The sequence below is a fragment of the Tiliqua scincoides genome, chromosome 8 (genome assembly GCF_035046505.1).
Source record: "Tiliqua scincoides isolate rTilSci1 chromosome 8, rTilSci1.hap2, whole genome shotgun sequence".
NCBI lineage: Eukaryota > Metazoa > Chordata > Lepidosauria > Squamata > Scincidae > Tiliqua > Tiliqua scincoides.
This window is the reverse complement of record NC_089828.1, coordinates 27,243,941-27,267,293: the sequence shown is the minus strand read 5'-3', so window position 1 is coordinate 27,267,293 and position 23,353 is coordinate 27,243,941. Positions and strand designations below refer to the sequence as shown.

The window sequence follows — 23,353 nt, the reverse complement described above, 5'->3', positions numbered from 1 at the left end:
CATAGTGGAAATTGAAAAGGTGCAAAAGAGAGCGACTAAGATGATTACTGGGCTGGGGCACCTTCCTTATGAGGAAAGGCTACGGCGTTTGGGCCTCTTCACCTAGAAAAGAAGTGCCTGAGGGGGAACATGATTGAGACATACAAAATTATGCAGGGGATGGACAGAGTGAATAGAGAGATGCTCTTTACACTCTCACATAACACCAGAACCAGGGGACATCCACTAAAATTGAGTGTTGGGAGAGTTAGAACAGACAAAAGAAAATATTTCTTTACTCAGCATGTGGTTGGTCCATGCCACAGGTTGTGGTGATGGCATCTGGCCTGGATGCCTTTAAAAGGGGATTGGACAAGTTTCTGGAGGAAAAATCCATTACAGGTTACAAGCCATGGTGTACATGTGCAACCTCCTGATTTTAGAAATGGGCTATGTCAGAATACCAGATGCAAGGAAGGGCACCAGGATGCAGGTCTCTTGTTATCTGGTGTGCTCCCTGGGGTATTTGGTGGGCCGCTGTGAGATACAGGAAGCTGGACTAGATGGGCCTATGGCCTGATCCAGTGGGGCAGTTTTTATGTTCTTAAGGCTACTCAGGCCATGGAGGAGCATTAGAATATGACCCGCATTGCCATGGCTAGTCCCAGCCCCCTCAACCTCCTGGACTGCCCCCCACCCAAAAATCCCCCCCATTCTGTCTTCCTGCCTCCCTCTCCCATCCCTCAAGCAGGCCTGACTGGACCAGTGTAAACTTACTGGGTCCACAGCTTGATCTGGTGCAGGCAGGCATACGTCCTTGCACCGGCCTTACCAGCTCACGAGTTGTTGCAAACGTGCTTTACAGCATGTTTGCGACACACGTAGGCCGGCGCAAGGGGCCTGCACTGGCCTAGAGCAACGTTAGGATTGTGCTCTAAATATCTCTACCCAAATATTCTCAGGTTAACGTGCACCAAGCTTTAAACAAAGGAGTACTGTTGCTCCCACATAGCATTTAGGAAGCCAAATATGCATATGGGCTCTACAAAACGACAAGTAACTGCGAAAAATTGCATAAATCCTTTCCCTTCTCTTTGAAAGGGGAAGGGCAGGGAGGAAATTGGGAAAACAGAAGTTCTCTCATTGTAACTTTAGTGTTTCATCCAACACAAACGCAAGCCAGCCACAGTTTTCCATTTCTGATGGCGAGTCAGCATCCATGGGAAAGTCATATGATTGGGTGATTAGTCTGATGCTTGAAGTTCACTCTTTGGTCATTTTATCACAGAAGAAAATGTGCCTGCAGCCTCCAACATGTTTACTTCCAAAGTTAGGTTAGCTAGCCACAATACTGCTCTCTCAATCCTGCTTTGCAAGGCAAATTTTAATCATCATCAGATGAAGAGCCATCCCACCCTCAAATGAGGAAGGAAACCAGCTGCTGGGTAGACAGTTCCATGAATCTCTGCACAAAAAGACATTGTTTTTTACCTGCTCTGCCTTCAGTGTCAGTTCAATAAAAATCTGTTGCAGCTTTTCATTGACAAAATTGATGCAGAACTGTTCAAAACCGTTTTTCTGAAAAATAAAACAACCCATCAAAAGATGGTCCTCCCTATACTACTATTTTACGAATTAGGTCAGTCCTGATCCCTGAGCTGATTTTGCCGTATATTTTCAGCAACCCTCACAGCTGATTTTTACATTCACACTGCAAGCCTCGTCAGAGAGGTCAGTAACCTAGATTCTCCAAAGCTCTTTCCAAGACTGAGTTTTCATTAAGGGAGCTCCCACCACAGAACAGCCACGTTTGGTTCAGTGCCCAGAAAACTCAGAGTTTCTGTTTGTTCCTAAAATGCCCTTATATTTCCCTTCTACGCAGACTCATTTAAACCCTGCATTTTGCATTGTCATAACATGAAATGGTAGAACTCAAAATTGTTTTCATTTCCAATTATAGGAAGCAAAACAGCAGCTTGATTACTGTCTGGGACTAGACATATGGAACAAATCTCACCAGTTTTAACACAACTGCACCAGCTTCCAGTACATTTCGGAACATATTTTGAGATGCTGGTCTTAACCTTTAAAGACCTCAAAAGGCTTAGAACCTGGGCACCTAAAAGGATAGCCTCCTTCCACATGAACCTGGCTATTAAGATTCTTCTTGAATGCCCTTCATCAGAAGGAGAGGCTGGTGGTGAGGTGACTTGCCCTGGGGCCTTTTTGGTTGTGACCCCCAAGCTTTTGAATGCTTTTCCCTGGAAGGCTCATCTGGCCTGGTTGTGTCTTTTCATTACCAGGTAAGTTTCTATTTTTTTTGCTCAGACTTTTCAGATCTCCTGATCCATTATTCCTCATCTCTATTTTAGGAACATATGAAGCTGCCTTAAACCATCAGATCATTAGTCCATCTAGCTCACTACTGGCTACACTGGCTGGGATTGGCTCTCCAGAGTTTCAGATAGGGCTCTCTCTCAGACCTACCTGAAGATGCCTGTGATTAAAGCAAGAGTTGCATTGCCAAGCTATCAGCCATTCCCAATAGAACAATGAAGATGTTTTTGCTGCCATCATAAGATTCACAACCGGCTCCAATGGACTTACCTGAAATATTTCAAAGCCATAGATGTCCAGGACACCAATATTATATTCTTCATGATCCTTCTCCATAGCCTTATTAATGGACTACCAATAAAACAGAAAAACACACTGGTATAAGGACCCATAACCCTTCAGACATAACTCTAAACCATAATTTGGTGCCATGAGAACGAGGCTCAGCACACCACAGACTCGCATGCCCTCTCCTTCCCACTCAGGAGGAAGAGACTGAAAGTTCCTACTTTGGAACAAACTATATTTCCCTATTATATTCTAACTTGGGAAACTGAGGAACTTGGTTTGCTCTAACTGTTGTTAGTGAAAGCAAAGCAGGATCAAACAGAGGTGATATCCCACTGTTTTTAATGTATTTGGAACAAACTGCAGTTTTCTGAGTTTGGACATAACGGGGAACTGTGGTTTGCTCAAACACATAAGCGAAAACTTTGCTCTTCCTTCTCCTGCATGCAGAAACATAAGGGTACGAGGCTATGGCTCACAAGCTTCATTCTCCTAGCATTAAAGCAGTTTAGCATTACACCGGATCCAAGCCATCATCTCCAACATCTCAAACATACAATACACTTCACATGTATCACCATGTCGTAATCTTTACAATAATGCCGTAAGTCAAGTATTAATATTCCCACATTGTTGCTGCTTTGCTGAGAGAGACGGGCCTGCCTCAGGTCACCTTGTGGGTTCCTGGCAGGAAAGTTCTGATTCACAGTTTGGCCTTTTAACCATTACAGTGCCTCAGCTCTCCAGTTATCCCCCTCTGTGATGTTGCAAAGGGCACAAAGAGAGTCATTAATGTTGGTTTGCCCTGGCAGCTTCTTTTTAGCTTCCCAGAGGAAGAATGAAAATCCTGCCAAAGCCCCTTTCCTTCCTTGTTCTCCCTGGCACCAGATATTCTGGCCTGCATTTGAGGATTAGGGGAAAAAAATACAGTCAGTGCAAGGGGAAAAAAGGGAGGGAAAAGAAATGGGATTTCCTTGTTCCCTCTGGCAAACACAGCAAGGCACAACCATGGGGATGAGTAAGCAACAGGGCCATAAGGAAGATTTCAAGGTACGACTGCCTGCAATTCCATTGGGGACTGACAGCCACTGCAGAGGATAGGAGAGTTCTCTCTACATAATGTTGCCCAAGTAAACATTCAAACTGAATCTCGATCTTCCTGTTCATTATTCTCAATATCTGAAACAGATTCTGATATGTGAGGCAAGATGTGTACGAAGTTGCTAGTAAATGACTAGCAAAAAGGGTTTATAAGGAACAGGTGATCTGGCAGGACATTCTTGTGTCTCTAAACCAGTGGTTCTCACACATTTAGTACCAGGACCCACTTTTTAGAATGGGAATCTGTCAGGACCCACCAGAACTGATGTCATGACCGGAAGTAACATCAAGCAGGAACATTTTTAACAATCCTAGGCTACAATCCTACCCACACTTACCCAGGAGTAAGTCCCATTTACTATCATCGTTAAAAGAATATACACAGTAGCTTGTTAAAAGTACAGGTCTGTAACATTTCCGCAAATGCAGTCACATACCATGGTAGCGTCAAGTCTAATATACTAAAAATAAAATATTGAAATGAATGGGGACTCACCTAAAATTTGCTCACGACCCACCTAGTGGGTCCCGACCCACAGTTTGAGAAACACTGCTCTAAAGTAAAGGGCAGTTTGGTCTTTTTGCTCATACCTCTCAATAACTGCCCATGCTTCAGTTAGAAATTGAGAACCACAGTTCTAGCAGAGGAAATTCTAATTGGGGCATGGGATGGAGTGAGCAAAGGGGATGGCTCAAAATGTGAATACCCACATGAATAGCCTGGCTCCATTCCAAGGTGGGTCCAGCCCTTTGCAAGGTGGACCTGACACCAAACTGGACTCAGTCCTTGTCTCTGCCTCTCCCCTGCCAGCCCTCTCACCTTCCCCAAGTAAAAACCTTAACTTGAAGTAGGATGAGGTTGTAACCAGTGGCTGAGGGCTCCTTATGACACAGAAGGGATCCCAAGAGCAAGTGACTCACAGAAAATTTTCTCCTGGGAAAGCCTTGAGGGATTTTACAAGCATTAAACTGTAAAAAATAGGCAAGCCCATCCACCAAGGCATTGGAGATATGCCCCAGTCAGTAGATCAGAAAATAACACTTTAGCCCACTACTCTCTGTCCTCCACTCTAATTCTGCTTCTTCCTTTCTTGATCCAGAAAGCATGGAGACTGGTGGCAGCAGCTTGTGCACCACGAGGTAAAGGGTATGTGTGTGACATCAGGTGTGTCACCTCAGGCACCAAGAGGTCTCGGGCCAGTCCTTGTCAAGAAGCCCAGCTTCTTTTCAGGTCAACCCAAGGCTTACACCCCCCAACTTGTGTCTTTTTCAGTTGTGTGTCGCTGCAGTATAGGCAATGCTATTGAGCATTGTTGTCAGATTTGGGGAAATACAAAGCAATGAGGAGGAACAGTCCTTAGGATGGACCCAATTCTGGAGAATCCCCATAGGACAAAAAAAAAAAGCTTAAAGTGCCACCTACATCCACCAAGTAGTCAAAGACTCTGGCATGAAGTGCTTTAGCCAAGGCATCCCTGGTGTAGCATGCTTGCTCAACGTTGAGGGTCACATGGATGGATTCCGATTTGCCTCCCCATTTGCTGTCCATCTGCCTGCTAGTCAGCTTCTCTTTCAGTCGGCTCTGGTCAATTCCCAGAAGGAAAGCAGGAAAGGCCAAGACTGCAAAAAGAAAAAAAAAGGAACATCAACATTAGTGGTTTAGAGCAGGGGTGTCCAAACATTTTGGCAGGAGGGCCAAATCATCTCTCTGACACTGTCGGGGGCTGGGGAAAAAAAAGAATTAATTTCCATTTCAAATTTGAATAAATTTACATAAATGAATTTATTAGAGATGGAACTTATATGAATGAATGAAGATCATGCAGTAGCTCAAGGCCTATAAAAGACCTTGCACAAAGGAAGACCAGCTTTTCCTTCGCTGCCACTGTTGCATCACAGACGTTAAACAGCAAGTAGTGGAGGGAGCCCTTATTCCACAGATCAGATGAGAGTTCGAACAGTCATCCTCATGCTGAGAGCAGTTGTGTTGGGCCAGCATGGCCTCCAGCAAGTCTCCAGAGGGCCAGAAGCTCATTGGAGACTGGGGGCTCCCAGAGGGCCGGATTGGCTCAGATATTTCTCCCACTCTGGACATTCCTATTATCTATTGGCTCAGATATTTCTCCCACTCTGGACATTCCTTTGAAAAAAAGACTATGAAAAATCTTAAAGTGTTCATGCATCTCATATGTGCAGGGATCCCTTGAGTGCATGTACAAGTTTTTTCTAGATCACTGCCTGCATGCCTGATATGGAAAAGAAGCATGCAGTTATCCAAGTGAATCAGCTAAGCAGCTGCTTCCAGCATTTTTCCTGCTCCCACCTGCCTACCAAACCCCAGAGAAACATGTTTCAAGTTCCAAGGCTGTGGCAGGTCATGGGGCTACCTACATTCCTCACTCTCCACTGCAGCATAGTTGCCAGCTTCTCGGAAGCTGATGTTGCCCAAATGAAGAACTCCAGCCACGATCTGCAGCACCAAAGCCTGTTCCTCAGCAAATATCCCAATTACATTCATGGCATGCTGAAAAATTTAAAATTAAAAAATTAAAGTTAGAGGTGAATTCAAAATCCAAAACAAAACAAAAACCAAATTACTAGTTAACAAGAAACTTAAAAACCAAGAGGAACAAAACAGCTAATATTATAATGCCGTTGTACAAATCGATAGTAAGGCCACACCTGGAGTATTGTGTCCAGTTCTGGTCACCGCATCTCAAAAATGACATAGTGGAAATGGAAAAGGTGCAAAAGAGAGCGACTAAGATGATTACTAGGCTGGGGCACCTTCCTTATGAGGAAAGGCTACGGCATTTGGGCCTCTTCACCTAGAAAAGAGGTGTCTGAGGGGGGACATGATTGAGACATACAAAATTATGCATGGGAAGGATAGAGTGGATAGAGAAATGCTCTTTACAGTCTCACATAACACCAGAACCAGGGGACATCCACTAAAATTGAGTGTTGGGAGAGTTAGGACAGACAAAAGAAAATATTTCTTTACTCAGCATGTGGTTGGTCTGTGGAACTCCTTGCCACAGGATGTGGTGATGGCGTCTGGCCTGGATGCCTTTAAAAGGGGATTGGACAAATTTCTGGAGGAAAAATCCATTACGGGTTACAAGCCATGATGTGTATGTGCAACCTCCTGATTTTAGAAATGGGCTATGTCAGATGCAAGGGAGAGCACCAGGATGCAGGTCTCTTGTTATCTGGTGTGCTCCCTGGGGCATTTGGTGGGCTGCTGTGAGATACAAGAAGCTGGACTAGATGGGCCTATGGCCTGATCCAGCAGGGCTGTTCTTATGGTGAGTTCATCCCAGTCCCTGCAGCCCTCCTGAGCGGCACAATCCTGGGGATCACATCGCTGCCTCCTCCCTGCCCCCACCCCTTAAGGGGAACGAGGCCAGGGCCTTCAGGCTGGGGCGTCCCGACACCCCAGTCTGAAAACCACTGCCTTACCCCAAGGAGACTGTCTGCCTGCTAAGTTCCCTCATGGAATGCAACGTGAGCCATGCTGGTACCACTGCATCAAGACGGAAACAAGGTAGGATCGGGCTGTAAGTGACCTTAAGGCAATCTACAATTTTCTCAGCCTTATGAATATGCTGTTGTATTTTGCATTAATACTCACAATACTACTTCAGGGAACTTATATGAAGTGCTTTAAATACTCAGAAGATCTATATAAATGCTAACTATTACTAGAATTACAAACAAGACTGGAACTGCAATAATCCAGTCTTGTTTGTAATTCTAGTAATAGTTAGCATTTATATAGATCTTCTGAATCTGTACATTCATTTTCACGGCTCTCAGTCTGTCTCTCTGCCTACTGCCCCACTTCAGGTACTATATTTAGCAACAAGTGATAAAATCACTTATGAAAAACAAAAACAAAAATAAGCAGGCATTTTTTTCTTTAAAGCAGACAGACACACACATACACCCTGCTGTATTTCCAGGCCCACAGCACTAAGTTTTATTGTGGGAAGGGAGATGGTAAAGGGAAAGAAATTGTAAGCCAACCCAAAACCACAAAAACCGTAACACAAGTAATTTTGAAAGCTGATTATTATATATGTTTCCGTGAAACTGAAACACAAATGCTGTTCACTGCCTGAGTGTGTGTAGGCCAGAATACGGAAAAAGGTGGACCAGTTCTCTGTTAGGGAGAAATTGGGTATACTCCTGTACTTTTTTCCATATGAACTAGAGACTCTTTTTAATAAACAAAAGCCGAATTTTCACAAAACTGGTCTAGAATGTTCCTGTGGGAGCCAGAATCCCACAGGGCAACCCACTTGTTTCTATGGCCCCGACTCCCCTTCCATGCACCACAAATACTTATTTAAATAAAGGCTTTCCAATCTGTAAAACAAATTTCCAGATGTCTCTTTCTTGCTCTCTCTCTTTTTTAAAGCAACATTTAAAAAGCACAATAAGCGAGGAGGAGAGGGTATAAATCTCAGGAGCCCTGAAGCAAGAAACTCCTGTTTAAAGTTATGCACTCCAGCTGTTCTCTCCCATGCGACAAGGGGAGGTGTTTATACTATAGGGAAAGAGAACAAGTTTTCTGTTTTTAAAAAACTTCCTTCCTTTTGCAAAGGCTTTTCCAGGTTTACAAGTATGAAAATAGTTTGCTATACCATTATGAATGGCTAGGTTTGGTCTGGTTCAACACTTATAGGTACCTCAGGAACCAATCCTATCCAACTATCCAGTGCTAGTGCAGCTACAATGCAGCCCCAAGATAAGGTAACAAACATTTCCTTATCTTGAGGAGGTCTTCATGACTACCCCCCCCCCCCGCGCCTCACAATGCAGCACACACCCTGTTGGCACAGTGCTGAAAAATGGGATGGGATTGGACCGTAAATTGATGCAAAGGGCTCCTAGTAGTACCTGTAGGTTATCTCCTCAGAAGCCACATAGCAGCTTTGGGTGGGAGAAGAGAAGCCATTTGCACCAGGAAGACAGCCTGACAGGTTAACATTGCTCTGCCCACCTGTTCAGCACAGCAGATTCAATTGGTAGAGATACTTGAAAACAGCATTATTTATTTTACTCAGCATTACCGTGTTCAGAAGGCTTAGGCTGTAATCCTTATCTTACTCACCAGAAACAAGCACCTTTACCAACTGAATTTCCTGCTACAATTTCTATTAAACTTGTAAAAAGCAATAGGAAATCCTAAGGTCTCTCAACATCACATGCAGACTGGTTCCAAATGACACATTACAGCTGTGGCTAGCAGCAACCAGCATTTCATTCCCTACACTACCATTAAAAAAAAAAAGTGTGAACATGAAGTCACTGCATTCGGCATTTCTCCAACCCCTGCAAGTAGCAACCAATAAACTGGAGAGATGGAAGAAATGCTGAACACAATTATGCCACATCATAGGTTTCTATTCCCAAATGTTACTAGAAAGATACAGGTTGGTGGCAGCCACATGTCTCCCCACTCTGCTCCCCATAATTTGTAGTTAGGTCATAAAGTGGCAAAACAGCAAATGGATCTTGGGAGAGTGTGACAAGATTACTAACAAAGCCACTGCAGTGAACCCAATGGCCAAAAGATAAAGATTCATCACGGATGCACAAAAGAAGCCTGACTTCCACCTAGAAGATTTAGGGCAGTGATTTTCAACCTTTTTCATCTCACAGCAAACTAACAAGGCACTAAAATTGTCAAGGCACATCATTTTTTGACAATTGACAAGTCACACCACACTGACAGCAGTAGCTTGCACCCCCCAGTGGCCCTATTAACAAATGATCCTCCCTCAAACTTGTGAAGCACACCTGAGGACCATTTGCAGCACACCAGTGTGCCACGGCAAAATGGTTGAAAATGGCTGATCTAGGGCAATAGAATGAACGGAGCCACTGTAAATTGTAACACTGGCTCTCTTAACCAAGGTTAAGAAGTGAGGGGTCAATCTCAGGAGAAGGTGCTTCCTCCAAGCAGCCAGCGAGCTCTCCTAGTTAAATTACAGTTCATCAAGGGAGACATTAAGGATAAATGGGGTTTCCATTTAACCAGGATCTGAAACCATTGTTTCCGATGGTTTTCCTGCTAACTGGTTAAGAGGCACTTTTTCAAGTGGGTGCTCCTCTTTTATTTAGCAGGGGGAGAGCAACTGGCCCACCTCACCCCAGCAGTGTCTTTTCTAGTGGCTATCTGCTGGTGTTGCATCTTTTTAGATTGTGAGCCCTTTTGGGACAGGGAGCCATTAGATATTTGATTTTCTCTGTAAACCGCTTTGTGAACTTTTTGTTGAAAAGCGGTATATAAATACTGTTGTTGTTGTTGTTGTTTTCAAATCTTGTTTAACCTTTGCATAATCAAGATCAAGGCAGCCACATTAGGGAAAGAACAGAGAAAAGTTTTTCTTCCTCTGTCATAATATTAGAATTTGAGGTCAAGGAAATTAGTGGGAAATAGATTCAAGATAAAAGGACATTCTACTTCACACAATTCATCTATGGAATTTTACTGCCATAAAAACCACTCCTCTCCTCCCACTTCTAGTCTATTCCCCTCTTCCCTTTTGAATATAGAGAGGAAGAGGAAGAGCAGTGGTGGCAGGAGAAGGACACTGCACTTGGCACACTGCCTCAGATTCTGAAAGGTGTGGGGTCTTGCAGCTTCTGACAAAATTTGTGATCAAGGGCAGTCTTCTGGGGCTCAAGGACCTCACAGCAAGCAAGGTTCATAGTATCCCAGTTCACAGCAGAAGGGAGAAACAGTTGAAGCACAAATTGCTTTAAGTCTTTTTTTACTGCATGTCACTTACAAGTAGGCCCTTAGTCCTAGAAACTAAATAAAGCCGCCAGTTCCTCCCAGGAAGAGCTCCACTGATTAACTATATATACACACAATAAAGGCCCATCATTTTTATTATGCTGGTGAAAACTGGTTGGTTCTGTTACCTTTTAACAGGTTTATATTGCTTGCAGTTTCCTATCACTCTCAGGTTCCTTTTGTGCCATAAGGCACATGTTTTCACACTGTATTCCAGAGAATCCTGGGAGTTCTTGAATGAGCAGATCAGAACTGGCAGACAGGCAATCTTCCCTGAAAAGTCTGTCCACTATCACTGATCTTCTCTGCAATATGTATTCATGGGAGAGATTTGGATGCTTCCAAGGGTGCAGCCTTACTTCATGTAGGGTGTATTGAATAGTGCCATGCATAAATCAAATCCTCAGAGACATGTAGGGCTTCCATGGGAGCTTGTCGGCACTCATCAAGGTCAAAAGGGGTCCCTGAAGGCGCAACATGTGAGTCACATAGAGCACATAGTGAGTAGTTTTCACACATAGTACTCACACATAGTGAGTAGTTTTCAGTGAGAGGTTGGTAGACAACCACCACCTCAAATCTGCTACCCAAGATCTCATCTACACCAGTAGCAGAATGCCATGGTAGAAGCATGGGTGGTGAAATGCATTGTACCATCTTCAGACTGCAAAGGCAAAGTGCCATTTTCTGATATTCATCTATATTTAAAAATGTTGCTGAAAAAAAAAAATCTAGCACAGATGGGAGGAGACTAGTTTAGAACCACAATAAGCTAGTTCTTGCTTGGAGTAGGGTTTTTTGTTTGTTTGCTTTTTACAGAGCATTAAAAATGTGACCACCCACCTGCAAACTGGAGTAGTAGTCTCTTCTATCACTTTAAGATTCTATTACCTCACTCTCACTGCACATCTAAGTGGGCCCCAAGAACTCCATTCTTGGGTAAACAAATACAGCAACTGGCTACTACCACTAGCTGATAAACTCAGACTAAAAGAGGTCTGAAAAAAAGTTTCCAGCAGCCCACAGTGGGGTTTCTTTTCAATAGCCAAGGACCTTGGGTCCAAATTCCCTGTGGAGTGCCAGTTCAATGCCTCCCAGCAGTTGAAGCCGTGCACCAAATGCAAGTCCTAACCAGCAGCATCCCAGCTGCTACCTCACCCATACTTCCTCCTGCTTCATTCCTCTCTTCTCATCTAAACAACAGGGAGCAGGAGAGGGAAAGTTGGTGGATGTAGGTGGTTGACTCCAATCAATCTCCTGCCCAAGACAACTGTTACAGTCAGCCCCAAGATCCTGCCCTCTCCCTTTGGTCTCACCTACTACCTGCCAATATCCCATAATTATTTTGGTCCCAGGATGTTTTATATGAAATCATTTACCCAGCATGTCTTTCAGTCTCACATACACTGTAATTGCCACCAAGTACAAAATTTTCTACTTCATTTGAAGTGGAAATTATATGGTGGTGTGAATGGGTGGGACACTTACCAGAGTTTCCTGAAAATCAGATTTGTCATTAATGTCCTCTACTTTGTAGGAGCTGGAGAGACTCAAGTAGTGATAATAGTCCATACTGGTGATGCCAAGGCTGCTCTTTTGCTCACTGGAGGCACCTTCAATCAGCTGCAGAAGGAAAAAGCAAACGCAGTGCTGTTACCTGGCTTTGCTCCATCAGAAACATGCTGTGAATATGGGGCAGGGAGAAGGAATTTGGTTTCAATGTGTGAAGGGAGAGATAACATGACACTGTGCATGGCTCACATCCCCCAGCTCAGCCACTGAGTTCACTAGGTTGCCTTGATGAGGTCAGCAACTCTCAGGTTAAAAACTTGAAACAGAAGTTCTAACTCTCTTTGTATTTTTAGATTGTGAAGCCCTTTTGGGATAGGGAGCCTTTTTCTGATTGTGTCTATAAACTGCAAATCCGGTATCCGCAGTTTCACCTACCTGTGGATCGGGGGGGGGGGGTGGAGGCCTGCACTGCATCCATTACCTTCATTTCTGTGAGAAGCACCAGAAGCACTGGTGTTCCTTGCTTAAACAAGGAACATTTTTACTTCACCGCAGAATGCGACATGCAGACAAACAGCCTGCATGCTAAGGGAAGAGACTAACAGAACAGTAACAGGAAGCAAGACAGTTCCTGCTCTCTGTTAATGTTTAGTTAGTCTCACTCTAACATTCAGGCTCGTTGCCTGCAAGTCACATTCATGACTCCCATCCCCATACACACACTGCAGGATGCTGCACACACCCTGTGGAACAGATGCATCAGTACTGGAATGCTGGATAAGATTGGGCCCTAAGAGAATGCCAGGCTGCTACTAGGAGTAAGAACTAAAATATACATTATCCCAGAAAACTCTACAGCAGGAAGGGGCTATCATTCAGTGGTAGAGTATCCATTTTGTAAGCAGACGGTACCAGGTTTAACCCCTGGCAGCACCTTCAGCTAGGGCTAGCAAGAGGTGCTGTCTGAAACCCTAGATTGCCCCTGCCAGTCATGTAGACAACACTGACCTAGGGGAAACCAATGGTCTGACTCTGTAAAAGAGATGCATATGTTCAACTAATGCTAGTAAAAAGTTACCCTAACCAGGTTAACCTCTCCAATAGTCAATCAAGGTTAAGCGCATCAACCTAATGTCCTGTACAAGTCCTGTAAGAATAAACAGGTACAGTTCCCACCCATGAAAGCTGATATTGCATAAAGGCTGAGCTGTGAATCAGGACTTGGTCTGAGTCTCATCTCAGCCATGAACTCACTAGGTGGCCATAGGCAAGTCACTCTGCCTCTGTCTTAGCTTCCCAGTAAGCAATCTGGGGATAAAAATGCATCCTCACCTTACAGGGTTGACATAAGGACTTCATCAAGATAATACATGGAAAGTATTTTGTATGCTCAAGGCATGCTATTCAAATGCAAACTATTATTGCTGTACCCAGCATTTCAGTGAGAAATCTCTGAAAAATTGGCATATAGCACACTTTAAAAAACAAAACAAAATAAAAATCTCAGAGGCATACAAACCTGGTAAAAAATGTGGAAGCTCCTCTCCCCAGGATTCCTCATGACCACCCGTGATTTCTCCAGCAGGAAGTTGGAAATCTTGCCTCCATCCGGTTCCCCACCTGGGCTAAACTGGATTTCAAAGTATTTCCCCTGCAAAAGAAGAGGATGTGGATAGTAGAAAATGGATTTTAACCACAATGCTAAACCTTGCCAACTGGCTCCAGGCATTTTGTCCTAAAGGGTTAGAATTGGATGTTGAGGGAACGGTTTCTTCCAAAAGTTTTCCATGTGAAGAGTTGGGCTGGGGATGGGGATGAATGATTTAAATTAAAAAGAACTGTTTGGGGTTGAAGGTGGTATGACAGTACCATTGCTCTGTGGTGGCTACACTCTTTGTTTTCTGTATCACTGCTTTCTCTAGTCAAACAGGTTCTGTAAGTTTCTGAAGCACCAAGGTAGAACCTGCAAAACCTGGTTGGAAAGAAAGAATAGACAGAAAAACCCTTCTGGGACTATTCATTCCAGACAACAATGGCACTAGCATACCATCCATAGTACCCTGATAGGAAAAAGTGAGTCTCCCCTTCAACGCCTTAAAGTAGGTCTTATACAGGGCTGGCCCAAGACCTCTTGGTGCTTGAGGCACTGCATCAAATGCTACCCTCCCCTGCTACCAGCTTCCATGCCAGCACCCACCCTTACCTAGTGCCATGCAACCTCCACCACTCCCTCTTCCTTTCCCACTCTCTAGAACTGAAAAGGGAGAGGGGAGGAAGGAGCAGAAGAGGAAGTGCGGAGAAGACTCTCTTCTCCATCACACTCCTTCTTCCGCAATGCCCCTATCTTCCTTTTCCAATCCAGGGAGCAGGAGGAAGAGGAGTGGCAGGGGCGAGCAAAGAGAGGTGGGTGCCTCCTGCCAATCTGTCACCTGGGGTTGCCATCCCAGTCAGCCTCATGGATGAGCTAGCCCTGCCTTCATGCATCAGAACAAGCCTTCTGGCCCCTGTTCTCTCCCCTGCCCCTTTTGTGAGTGTCTTCCTAAAATGCAAGAAGGGGAACATCATACTATTGTTCACACACTGTTCTGCTGTTTTATTTCTTGGTAGATGCGGGGGACGGGAAGAGATAAATTTGTGGCTTTCAAAGAAAAAAAGAACAGTATACCAAATTACAGAGAAATTGGGAAAATTTCCCTCATACGCACATATACCCCTTTCTACCCCTCCTGCATTTGCATATTCATCCCACTCAAAAGAGGAAGTATCTACAAAAATGACCCAAGCATCCTACTGCAAACACTGAACACTTTTGTCAGTTCCTGGAAAGGACTTACAAATCTGCTGGAGTTGTTGTTCCGAACAGTCTTGGCATTCCCAAAAGCCTCCAAGAGTGGGTTTGACTGCAAGATGATGTCCTTCACATGCTGAAACCAAAATTAAAATGAAATGTTGAAAATCTTCTATAAAAGCTTTGATGGGTCAGCCCTGCCAGCCTCCTTTGCTGGGGCCCCAGTGGACTTCTCAGAGCAATGATACTCACTTTGAAAAGAGGGAGCACACACAAGTTACAAACTGCAAGCTAAAAGCCAAAAATACTGCAATTCAGTGCTAGGGGCCTGACATTCTCACTAGTTGCGCAACTGTGAAGTTGTGGGTTCAAATCTCCCTGGCCAAGGGAGGGCAAATCAGTGAATTAGATGGTTAGTGAGGAAATATGTCGCAGGTTCTAGTGCCTCAAAGTATCTCAGGGAGCAGAGCTGGAAAGAGGGATCTGCTTAAGGGAGAGAGAGATGCAACCTATTCCTTAGAAGAGAGTTAGAGAAGAGGCCTAGACCAGGGGTCGGCAACCTTAAACCCTCAAAAAGCCATTTGGACCCGTTTTCCGGAGAAAAGAAAACGTCGGGAGCCACAAAACCCTTTTGACATCTAAAATGAAGATAACACTGCATATATAGTTGTTGTTTTTTACCGTTATGCTCTTATAGGTCCCATTTTTATAATGTAGCCCCCTCTTGTAGCTTTTAGTTAGTTTTGTCATACATTCTTAAGAACATAAGAACAGCCCCACTGGATCAGGCCATAGGCCCATCTAGTCCAGCTTCCTGTATCTCACAGCGGCCCACCAAATGCCCCAGGGAGCACACCAGTTAACAAGAGACCTGCATCCTGGTGCCCTCCCCTGCATCTGGCATTCTGACATAGCCCATTTCTAAAATCAGGAGGTTGCACATACACATCATGGCTTGTAACCCGTAATGGATTTTTCCTCCAGAAACTTGTCCAATCCTCTTTTAAAGGCATCCAGGCCAGACGCCATCACCACATCCTGTGGCAAGGAGTTCCACAGACCAACCACACGCTGAGTAAAGAGCGTTACTCATTCTTGTCCTGTGTTTTCAGATGCCTGGTCCTCTATGGTGGTTATGACATCTGCTTATCTTACATGGATACTAAAGAACTCCCTCCACCTTCCAGAGGCACCCTGCTGGAAGGAAAAAAGGACACAGACTCCAGAGGTGGGGAAAAGAAGAAGCCAGAGCTGGGGGCGGAAGGTGGGGGGACAGCCACAGGCTAGCGTCAGCCCGGCCTGTTCTCCCTCACTCAGGCTGCAACCCTCTCCACACTATCCTGGGAGTAAGCCCCATTGACTACAATAGGACTTCTGCGCAGACAAGTTGGTTGGAGCTCTCAGGTTGCAGTCCTCTCCACACTTTCCTGGGAGGAAGCCTCACTGACTACTTGTGAGTAGACCTGCATAGGAGGGGGCTGAGGCTGCAGCCCTCCACACCTTCCTGGGAGGAAGCCCCATGCTTACTTGTGCGTAGGCCTGCACAGGAGAGGGCTGAGGCTACAGCCCTCCACACCTTCCTGGGAGTAGCCCAGGGACTACTCGCGAACAGACCTGCCGGGCGTAGGCTCCAACTCACCCGTCCTTGCACTTGGCCTTAAGCAGGCTCCAAGGCTGCAGTCCCAGGCACCCTTTCCTGGGAGTAAGCCTCATCCACTGTAACGGGGCTTACAACTGAGTAGACACGCATAGGAGCAGGCTCCAAGGCTGCAATCCCAGGCACCCTTTCCTGGGAGTAAGCTTCATCCACTGTAACCCCCTCGCAGCGCAGGCTGCACACCCTGGTACCGCTGTGCAGGGAGCGAGCCGGCTCTCCAGGCGCCCCCCACCGCCGCCGCTGCCTGCAGGGAGAGGCTCTCCACTGGCGCCAAACTCCCCAAGTGGGCAGCGCGCGCCTCACCTTGCTCCTGGGAGTCTCCAGGGTCGCGCGCTCTCCCTGCCCAGCTGGGGGACCGGCAGCTTCCTGCGCGCCCCTTCCTGGGGAGCGCGGCAGTGCTTGGACTCTGGAGGGAGCCGCAGCAGTCGGCTGAAAGAGCCGCACGCGACTCCAGAACTGCAGGTTGCCAACCCCTGGGCTAGACAGACCAAATGGCCCATCATGAATTTAGAAAGGAAGAAGGATAGGGCCGGCACCTTTTTCACTTTTTTTGGGGGGGGGGGCAGGGGGTCTGGCCTTTGTAGTAAAGAGTTGGAAGAAGAGTTTTCCTTCATTCTGGGTGAACCAGGGCAGCTCGTACACTTGTGTGTCGGGAAGGAACACAAAGTCACTGTGCCCAAGGACTCCTCCACAGAAGCTGCTGGCCCTCATGAGCAAAAAGTGACAGGCTAGAGCAGGAGTGTCAAACTTGTTTCACACAGCGGGCCAAATAGTATTCATGATGCCCGCTGAGAGACGGAAGTGATGTCATTAGGCAGGAAGTGATGTCATTAAACAGGTCATAACCAGAAATAAGGACTTTTTGAACCCATTAGGAACTTAGGAACTCATTAGCTGCAAATGACAGAAGAAAAAGTTTGCAAATCTTGATCATATTTCAAGATAAGGGAGAGCCTAATTATCATGCAGGCTGCCCTTTCAGCAGTGACAACTTGGTATTGCTCAGCAGCTGAGAGCCTAAGGGCCAGATAAAAAACTTCTGCAGGCCACATTTGGTCCCCAGGCCTTATGTTTGACACCCCTAGGCTAGAGCATTGGTGACACTTTAGGCCATCCTCCACACTTCCTCCTCTTCGTCATTTCCCCTTTCTGAATCATTCTAGAGAATAGGTGGAGGACAAACAGGAGGATGGAGGTGGACAGTGAGTGCCTCTTGCCAATATGTTGCCAGAGGCAACTGCTTCAGTCTGCTTCATGGGCAGGTCAGCCCCAGTGGCAGAAGGACACCTGCCTTGAATGTGCACATAGCAATTATAACAAAGAGCTCCGGGAAAACACACACGCACGCACACGCACACGCACACACACACACACACACACACGCACACACACACACAGTATCTATTTCACCACCTGTTTTTGGCAACAATTCACTTTGAATCAGGCTTTAACAGGAAGGGATAGAACTTTCCCCAAAATAACTGAAAGTTATTTATAGTACATGATTAAAGCTGTTCCAGAAACAACACAGGGCACATTTCTGCTCATTCATTCCTTCTTTGGCTACTGACAGAGACTAAACCATGTAGACTGTTATTGTCTCCCATGACAAAAACAGGAAGGACATAATCAACATGCATGCAGCAAGGCAAATAAAATTACAGGGAGCTGAGGGGTAACAAAAGCAGTTGACTGGAAGAAGGAAGTTGCTATTAGTTCCTCAGAATAGATATCTGCCCATCAGCAGATGATTTCATGCACAACCAGCCAGCTGAACTTCATAGTTAGCTCACTGTGGTTTGGGAGTTGGCAAGGCCAGCCTTAGGGCAATTTGACCAATTTGGGCACTGCGCCTGGAGGGGCCCAGCACTGGGGTGGCAAGAGGGGCAGTCGCAGCTGGCACCTTGCTCTGTAGCCAGTGCTCAAGCTTGGAATCTTCCATGTCAAGGCATCGCAAGGCAAGCTGGACAGCCCTCCTGCCCGCTCCTGGGTCTGACTGGCTTGAAATCGACCCCTCCCCAAAAGCAGTTTGCAGTGACACCACTGCCACTGCTGCTCTTTCTGTTCAGTAGGGAGGCCCCAAAGGGTGGGGGCTCCCACAAAAGTGTTTAGCATTGGGCCCCTCAGGTTCTAAGGCCAGCCCTTGGAGTTGGACTTAGACCTGGAAGATCCAGGTTCAAATCCCCGCTCAGCCATGAAACCTCCTGGATGACCACAGGTTGGTCACTAGCTCTCACCTCCCCTACCTCACAGGGTTGTTGTGAGAACAAAAGGGGAGGAGGAAGGGTCGTATAAAAGATATAAAAAATAAATAAAATACATTTCTGACTCATCAACCCATCCATGAGGCAGTTTCCAATGTTATAGGTCATTGCGGGTTGGGTACTGGTGAATCCAGATCTGGGCCATGACCCAATCTCAGGTGGTTCTTGATCTGCCATCACCATTCTGCTTTGAGGTTCAGATCTGCCAGGTTTAAACAGTAGCGAGGGCTAGGGATCCTAAGTGAGATAAATCCCACTGGAGACTTTGGAAGGGTTGCCTTTGCTAAGCTCCTCAATCTACAACAGGCCCCCTTAGTCGCCTAGCCATCCCAGAGTGCAGTGCTTTGCCTGAGTTGTGAGGGCAATACACTCTTTGATAGCCCTCTAGACTAGAGACTCTTGGCCACAGTGTCTCCTCTGCAAAATTTGTTTTCTAGAATGTCTTCATGCTTAATTACTTAATACTTTGCTACACATGTGTTTGTATGTGAACAGCAACCGCATCCAAATAGTTGAGATGCACTTTTAGTTTTCCTTTTGTGCTTTTTGCACAAAGGATTGTCTAAAGATGGGACACTTGAAAGATATTCTGTCCTGGCCTTGTATCATGTATAGATAAGTTTCTAGGTGATAAGGGGGCTCAGACGCGGAGGGGGCAGAGACAAAGAACTGGCGTCAACGCATAGAATTGGGTTGGGTCTCTGAGAGGGAGCTGGCCGGCTGGCTGGTTGCAAATAAAATCCATGTTAGAAAAAAAAGTGGGTTTATTTCTTGGTAGGGGCACCTGTGCAAGGTTTGATAATCTGAGTACAAGTCAATCAAACTGGAAGCAAGATGCTCCATCTCTGTATTCCGTCTGTGGTCCAGAATGTCAACTGTCTCCACTAGTTCGCTTGTTATAAAAGCAATGCTGTGTCACACAGCAAATGCAGGATCAAAGGAGTAGATTGGCGTTAGGACTCAGATCTCACCTCTGCCTACTTCTCTGTGTGCGATCTTGAATAGTCAGTTGTTTCTACGCAGTACAACATCCTGTCCTCAACAGCATTGTTGAATACCTCGGGATGCACTAAATCAAGCACAAAAGTATCAGCCCTCCCTTTTGTGCGCCCCCAGAATCTAGAAGTATACTGCCTCTGAATATGGAGGTTCATTCAAGCTTTCACAGCTGCCATAGGCTTTCATAGGCATGGCTGGGGTGAAACAAGGAGAAGCTTAGAATGACAGAACAAAGGGAAGGTAAATGGGACTGGTTCAGTGGGAGAAAAACACACTCTCACTTTCTGTAGATACCAGCAACCACTAAGTATGTCTATGTGAAAAAAAGCAGCAGAAAGCAATGAAGAAAGAAATCCCCATTTGATGTACACCTAAGAAAATGACAGTATTATTGAGCCAGGTTATTTGTGGGACACACGCACACACACCCCTTCATTTCCTTGTTCATCAAATCAACCAGGAGCTCTCTTTCTTGACATTCAGTTTACTTCGCTGAGCACACAAATAAGCCACACAAGAAGTCAGTGAAAGTGGGTATCATCGGAGAATAATTAATTGTACAAAAACGGTTCCAAGATCATACACAATATTTCTCCTGATTTAGCCTTTCACCCAGGATCAACTCACCTGCACTTTGGGGCCTCCTCCTGATATTTTAGAGATGTAACTCATGATGTACTTGGCTGCCACTGTCTTTCCAGCACCACTTTCACCACTAAGGGTGGAGGGAGATAAAAAAGGAGACATATTTGAATTCATCTAAGCCACAGCCCCAAACTAGCACACAGGCTAGCACAACATGTACGAGCAGCCTTAGGCTCAAACACCCCCCTCTCCCTTACATGCAGAGATTAGAAACTTGCATTTCTTTTTCTTGTTTTAGTCTTCATTTATAATTGTTATACAAGGAACTTCATTTTCTGGTTTGCAACAACCCATCATGTTGTCTGAATTCAGTACACTATGGTTGGTAGAGTGTTTGTCCACAAACCAGGATCAGATACCACGCTTTACCCACAAGCCATGGTTTGGAAACCCAGTTCAAACTATAGGTTGCTGGAGTAGGACAAAATGATACTATGGATTGTTTCAAAACAGAAATAGATGTTTTGAATCTCCAAACGGACGGGGAGAAGGAAACATTTGAGCCTACCACTGCTCCTGTTGGTTTACATTATGTCTGAACAGAGCTGCGTGTGCGTACTTTATTGATCAGAATTCCTGATCATTTTCTCAGTACAAAGCTTATAAACCAAGCGAGGAGGACGATACAATATTTATGAACTGCAGTAATTGGATCTGAGGTTTGACCTTGTAGACTTGACTTCTCCTGGGCACTGTTTAAATAGCTATGAACAACCTCCAGAGAATCATGGTCATTCCAGCAAAAGGATTCTTCTAGAGTATGAGCAATATGAGCCCATGGCTCCTCCCTCTTCTATTACTTTTCCAATAAACACAAAGAAAATGCACTCTCTTTGCTAATTTTGTCCCTCTTTAGGATCTCTCACCAAACACAGGAATCTTAAATTTAGAAAGTAAAGCAGGTATAATGACTTGCCACTAAGGAAACACAAAACATTATATATTCCAATTCAGGGAATTCTATTTTTATACCTATTAAGTGTTTCCATATACAGTTACAAATATTGCAACCTGTGTTGCAGATTTTTAAAACAACAACAGAGAGAAAGAGTTCTCCGACAATGGGCTCTCAATGACAATGACTAAGTTTTAAAAGATTGGTTTTCAGCTCTGCAGTTTCTATTATTTGAAAAAATAATAATCAAGATTTAAAAACAGTTTTAAAATACTGAGGTGAAACCAACAATAAAGAATACGTTGTTGCTAGTCTACAGAGAAAGGGCTTCAATGTTACAGGCTGCATTCAGATCCAACATCATACCACAGTTTGATCCTGGTTAAAAAGCAAACCACGGTTTGCTGCATTTGGGTGCAATGATAAACTATGGCTAGTGAACAAACAAGAAATTTGTGCACAAGCCTGAAGCTCTACTTGCACAAGATCTAGCATTAGATGTTGACAGAGTAAATACAGTTGTGATAGTTCTCTGGTTCCCATGGTTACGTGATTAGGTCATTAAGTGAACATTCAGCGCAATCTAGTGTCTTTGTTGTGTAAATAGACACTCCAGATGCAGGCTATGGGAGATGTGACTGTCCCATTAAGAGCCTCTTTGTTGTGCTCTGATCACCTTCTAAAGCAGAAGGAAGTACATCGAAGAATACTTTCTGATTAAAACATCTATTAGAACAGTTTACAGGCAGGGTGGCCCCAAGACCTCCTGTCACCCTAAGGTAGCATATCAAATAACACTGCCACCATCACTCCTCATTCTCCCACTCTCCTGATTCAGAAATGAAGAGGGCAACACAGCAGAAGAGAAAGCATGGAGGAGCTCTAGCCAACCACTCCCCTTTCCTCCACACTGCTTTTCCCACTCTTCTTCACTCCCTTTTTCATTTTCCAATCTAAGGAGCAGGGGAACGAGAAGAAGAAGAGGCAAGCAACCCCATCCGTCCGCTACCAGAGGGAACCTCATGGATGGGCGAACCCTGTTATAGATTCTGATTACCAAAACAAAATAGAATACTCCTTCTATTTTAAAAAAAATCTTATTGTGGGAGTAAGTCTAACCACATGTAAGGCGGTTAGAGTCCCAAGTCTCATTCAATTCAATCCATTGGAAGGACCTTCAACATTCTTCCACAGACTGGCAAAAGCTCACAAGATATAGTATGGCCCAATTTTAAATAAGTCCTAGTTTTGGCCTCCCTACTGATATTAGGTAATTAAAGAATTTGAAGAGGCATCCCAGATTCTCTGATGGTAACTTGATTGAGAATTAAGGTACATTGTTAATTGTACGTTAATTAAGGGTACAAATTTAATTTTTATTTTAAACTCTCAAAGCTGAAATCCAATGCACACTTACTTGGGAGTAAGACCCACTGAAACTCACTGGCGCACAAGTAAATAAGCAACGGACTGGGCTGCATGCCCAATATAAACCACATAATTCAAAAGCTCTCTCCAGCATTTTTAAGTACTCATTGGTCTGACTAGAAAGCATTCCTTTTGAGAGCTGGTGGAGTGTAGCAGCCAAGAGTCAGAAAGTCCTGGGTTTCGAACCTCACTTTTGCCTTGTATTCACTGTCTGGCCCTAAGTAAGTTACTATTTTTCTCCCAATTTCCCATCTATAATACCAGAATAATAAGATTGGTCTACTTTGCAGGGTTGCTATGAGGATTACTAAGAGAACCACTGACGGATGTATATTTTTATGAGAACCACTTGATATACCACTTTGTGTAAAGTGGTATATCATCATCATCATATGCATGGTGAAGCCTGCTTGGTTCAGCACACATTATACATAAATACATTACGACATCCTAGGCCCCTGGGTGGGGCCCGACTAGTAATTAATGCCAAGTACAGCTAAAGAACTGGCAGTTGTGATATGAAAGAAATAATAATAATAAATGTGAAACAATCTGAACAGTTAAAAAAAATTCTACAAATACTATTATTTAATAACACTAATTTACACCATGTTTACCATCCTAAGAGATAAATTAATTAGCAGAAGAA

The 23,353-nt window shown here is 44.7% G+C and overlaps 1 protein-coding gene across 1 annotated transcript in view; it reads right to left on the bottom strand.

The window, feature by feature from the left end:
- Positions 1 to 23,353, bottom strand: part of MYO1E (myosin IE) — a 121,576-nt gene that overhangs the window by 36,589 nt on the left and 61,634 nt on the right. The window contains exons 5-12 of the mRNA XM_066635015.1: positions 20,364 to 20,451; positions 14,863 to 14,952; positions 13,548 to 13,679; positions 12,005 to 12,139; positions 6,097 to 6,229; positions 5,129 to 5,325; positions 2,587 to 2,667; positions 1,471 to 1,557 (exon numbers count right to left, since the gene is read on the bottom strand). Of these exons, the coding sequence (XP_066491112.1) occupies positions 1,471 to 1,557; positions 2,587 to 2,667; positions 5,129 to 5,325; positions 6,097 to 6,229; positions 12,005 to 12,139; positions 13,548 to 13,679; positions 14,863 to 14,952; positions 20,364 to 20,451 (943 nt within the window). The remainder of the gene's footprint in view (positions 1 to 1,470; positions 1,558 to 2,586; positions 2,668 to 5,128; positions 5,326 to 6,096; positions 6,230 to 12,004; positions 12,140 to 13,547; positions 13,680 to 14,862; positions 14,953 to 20,363; positions 20,452 to 23,353) is intronic.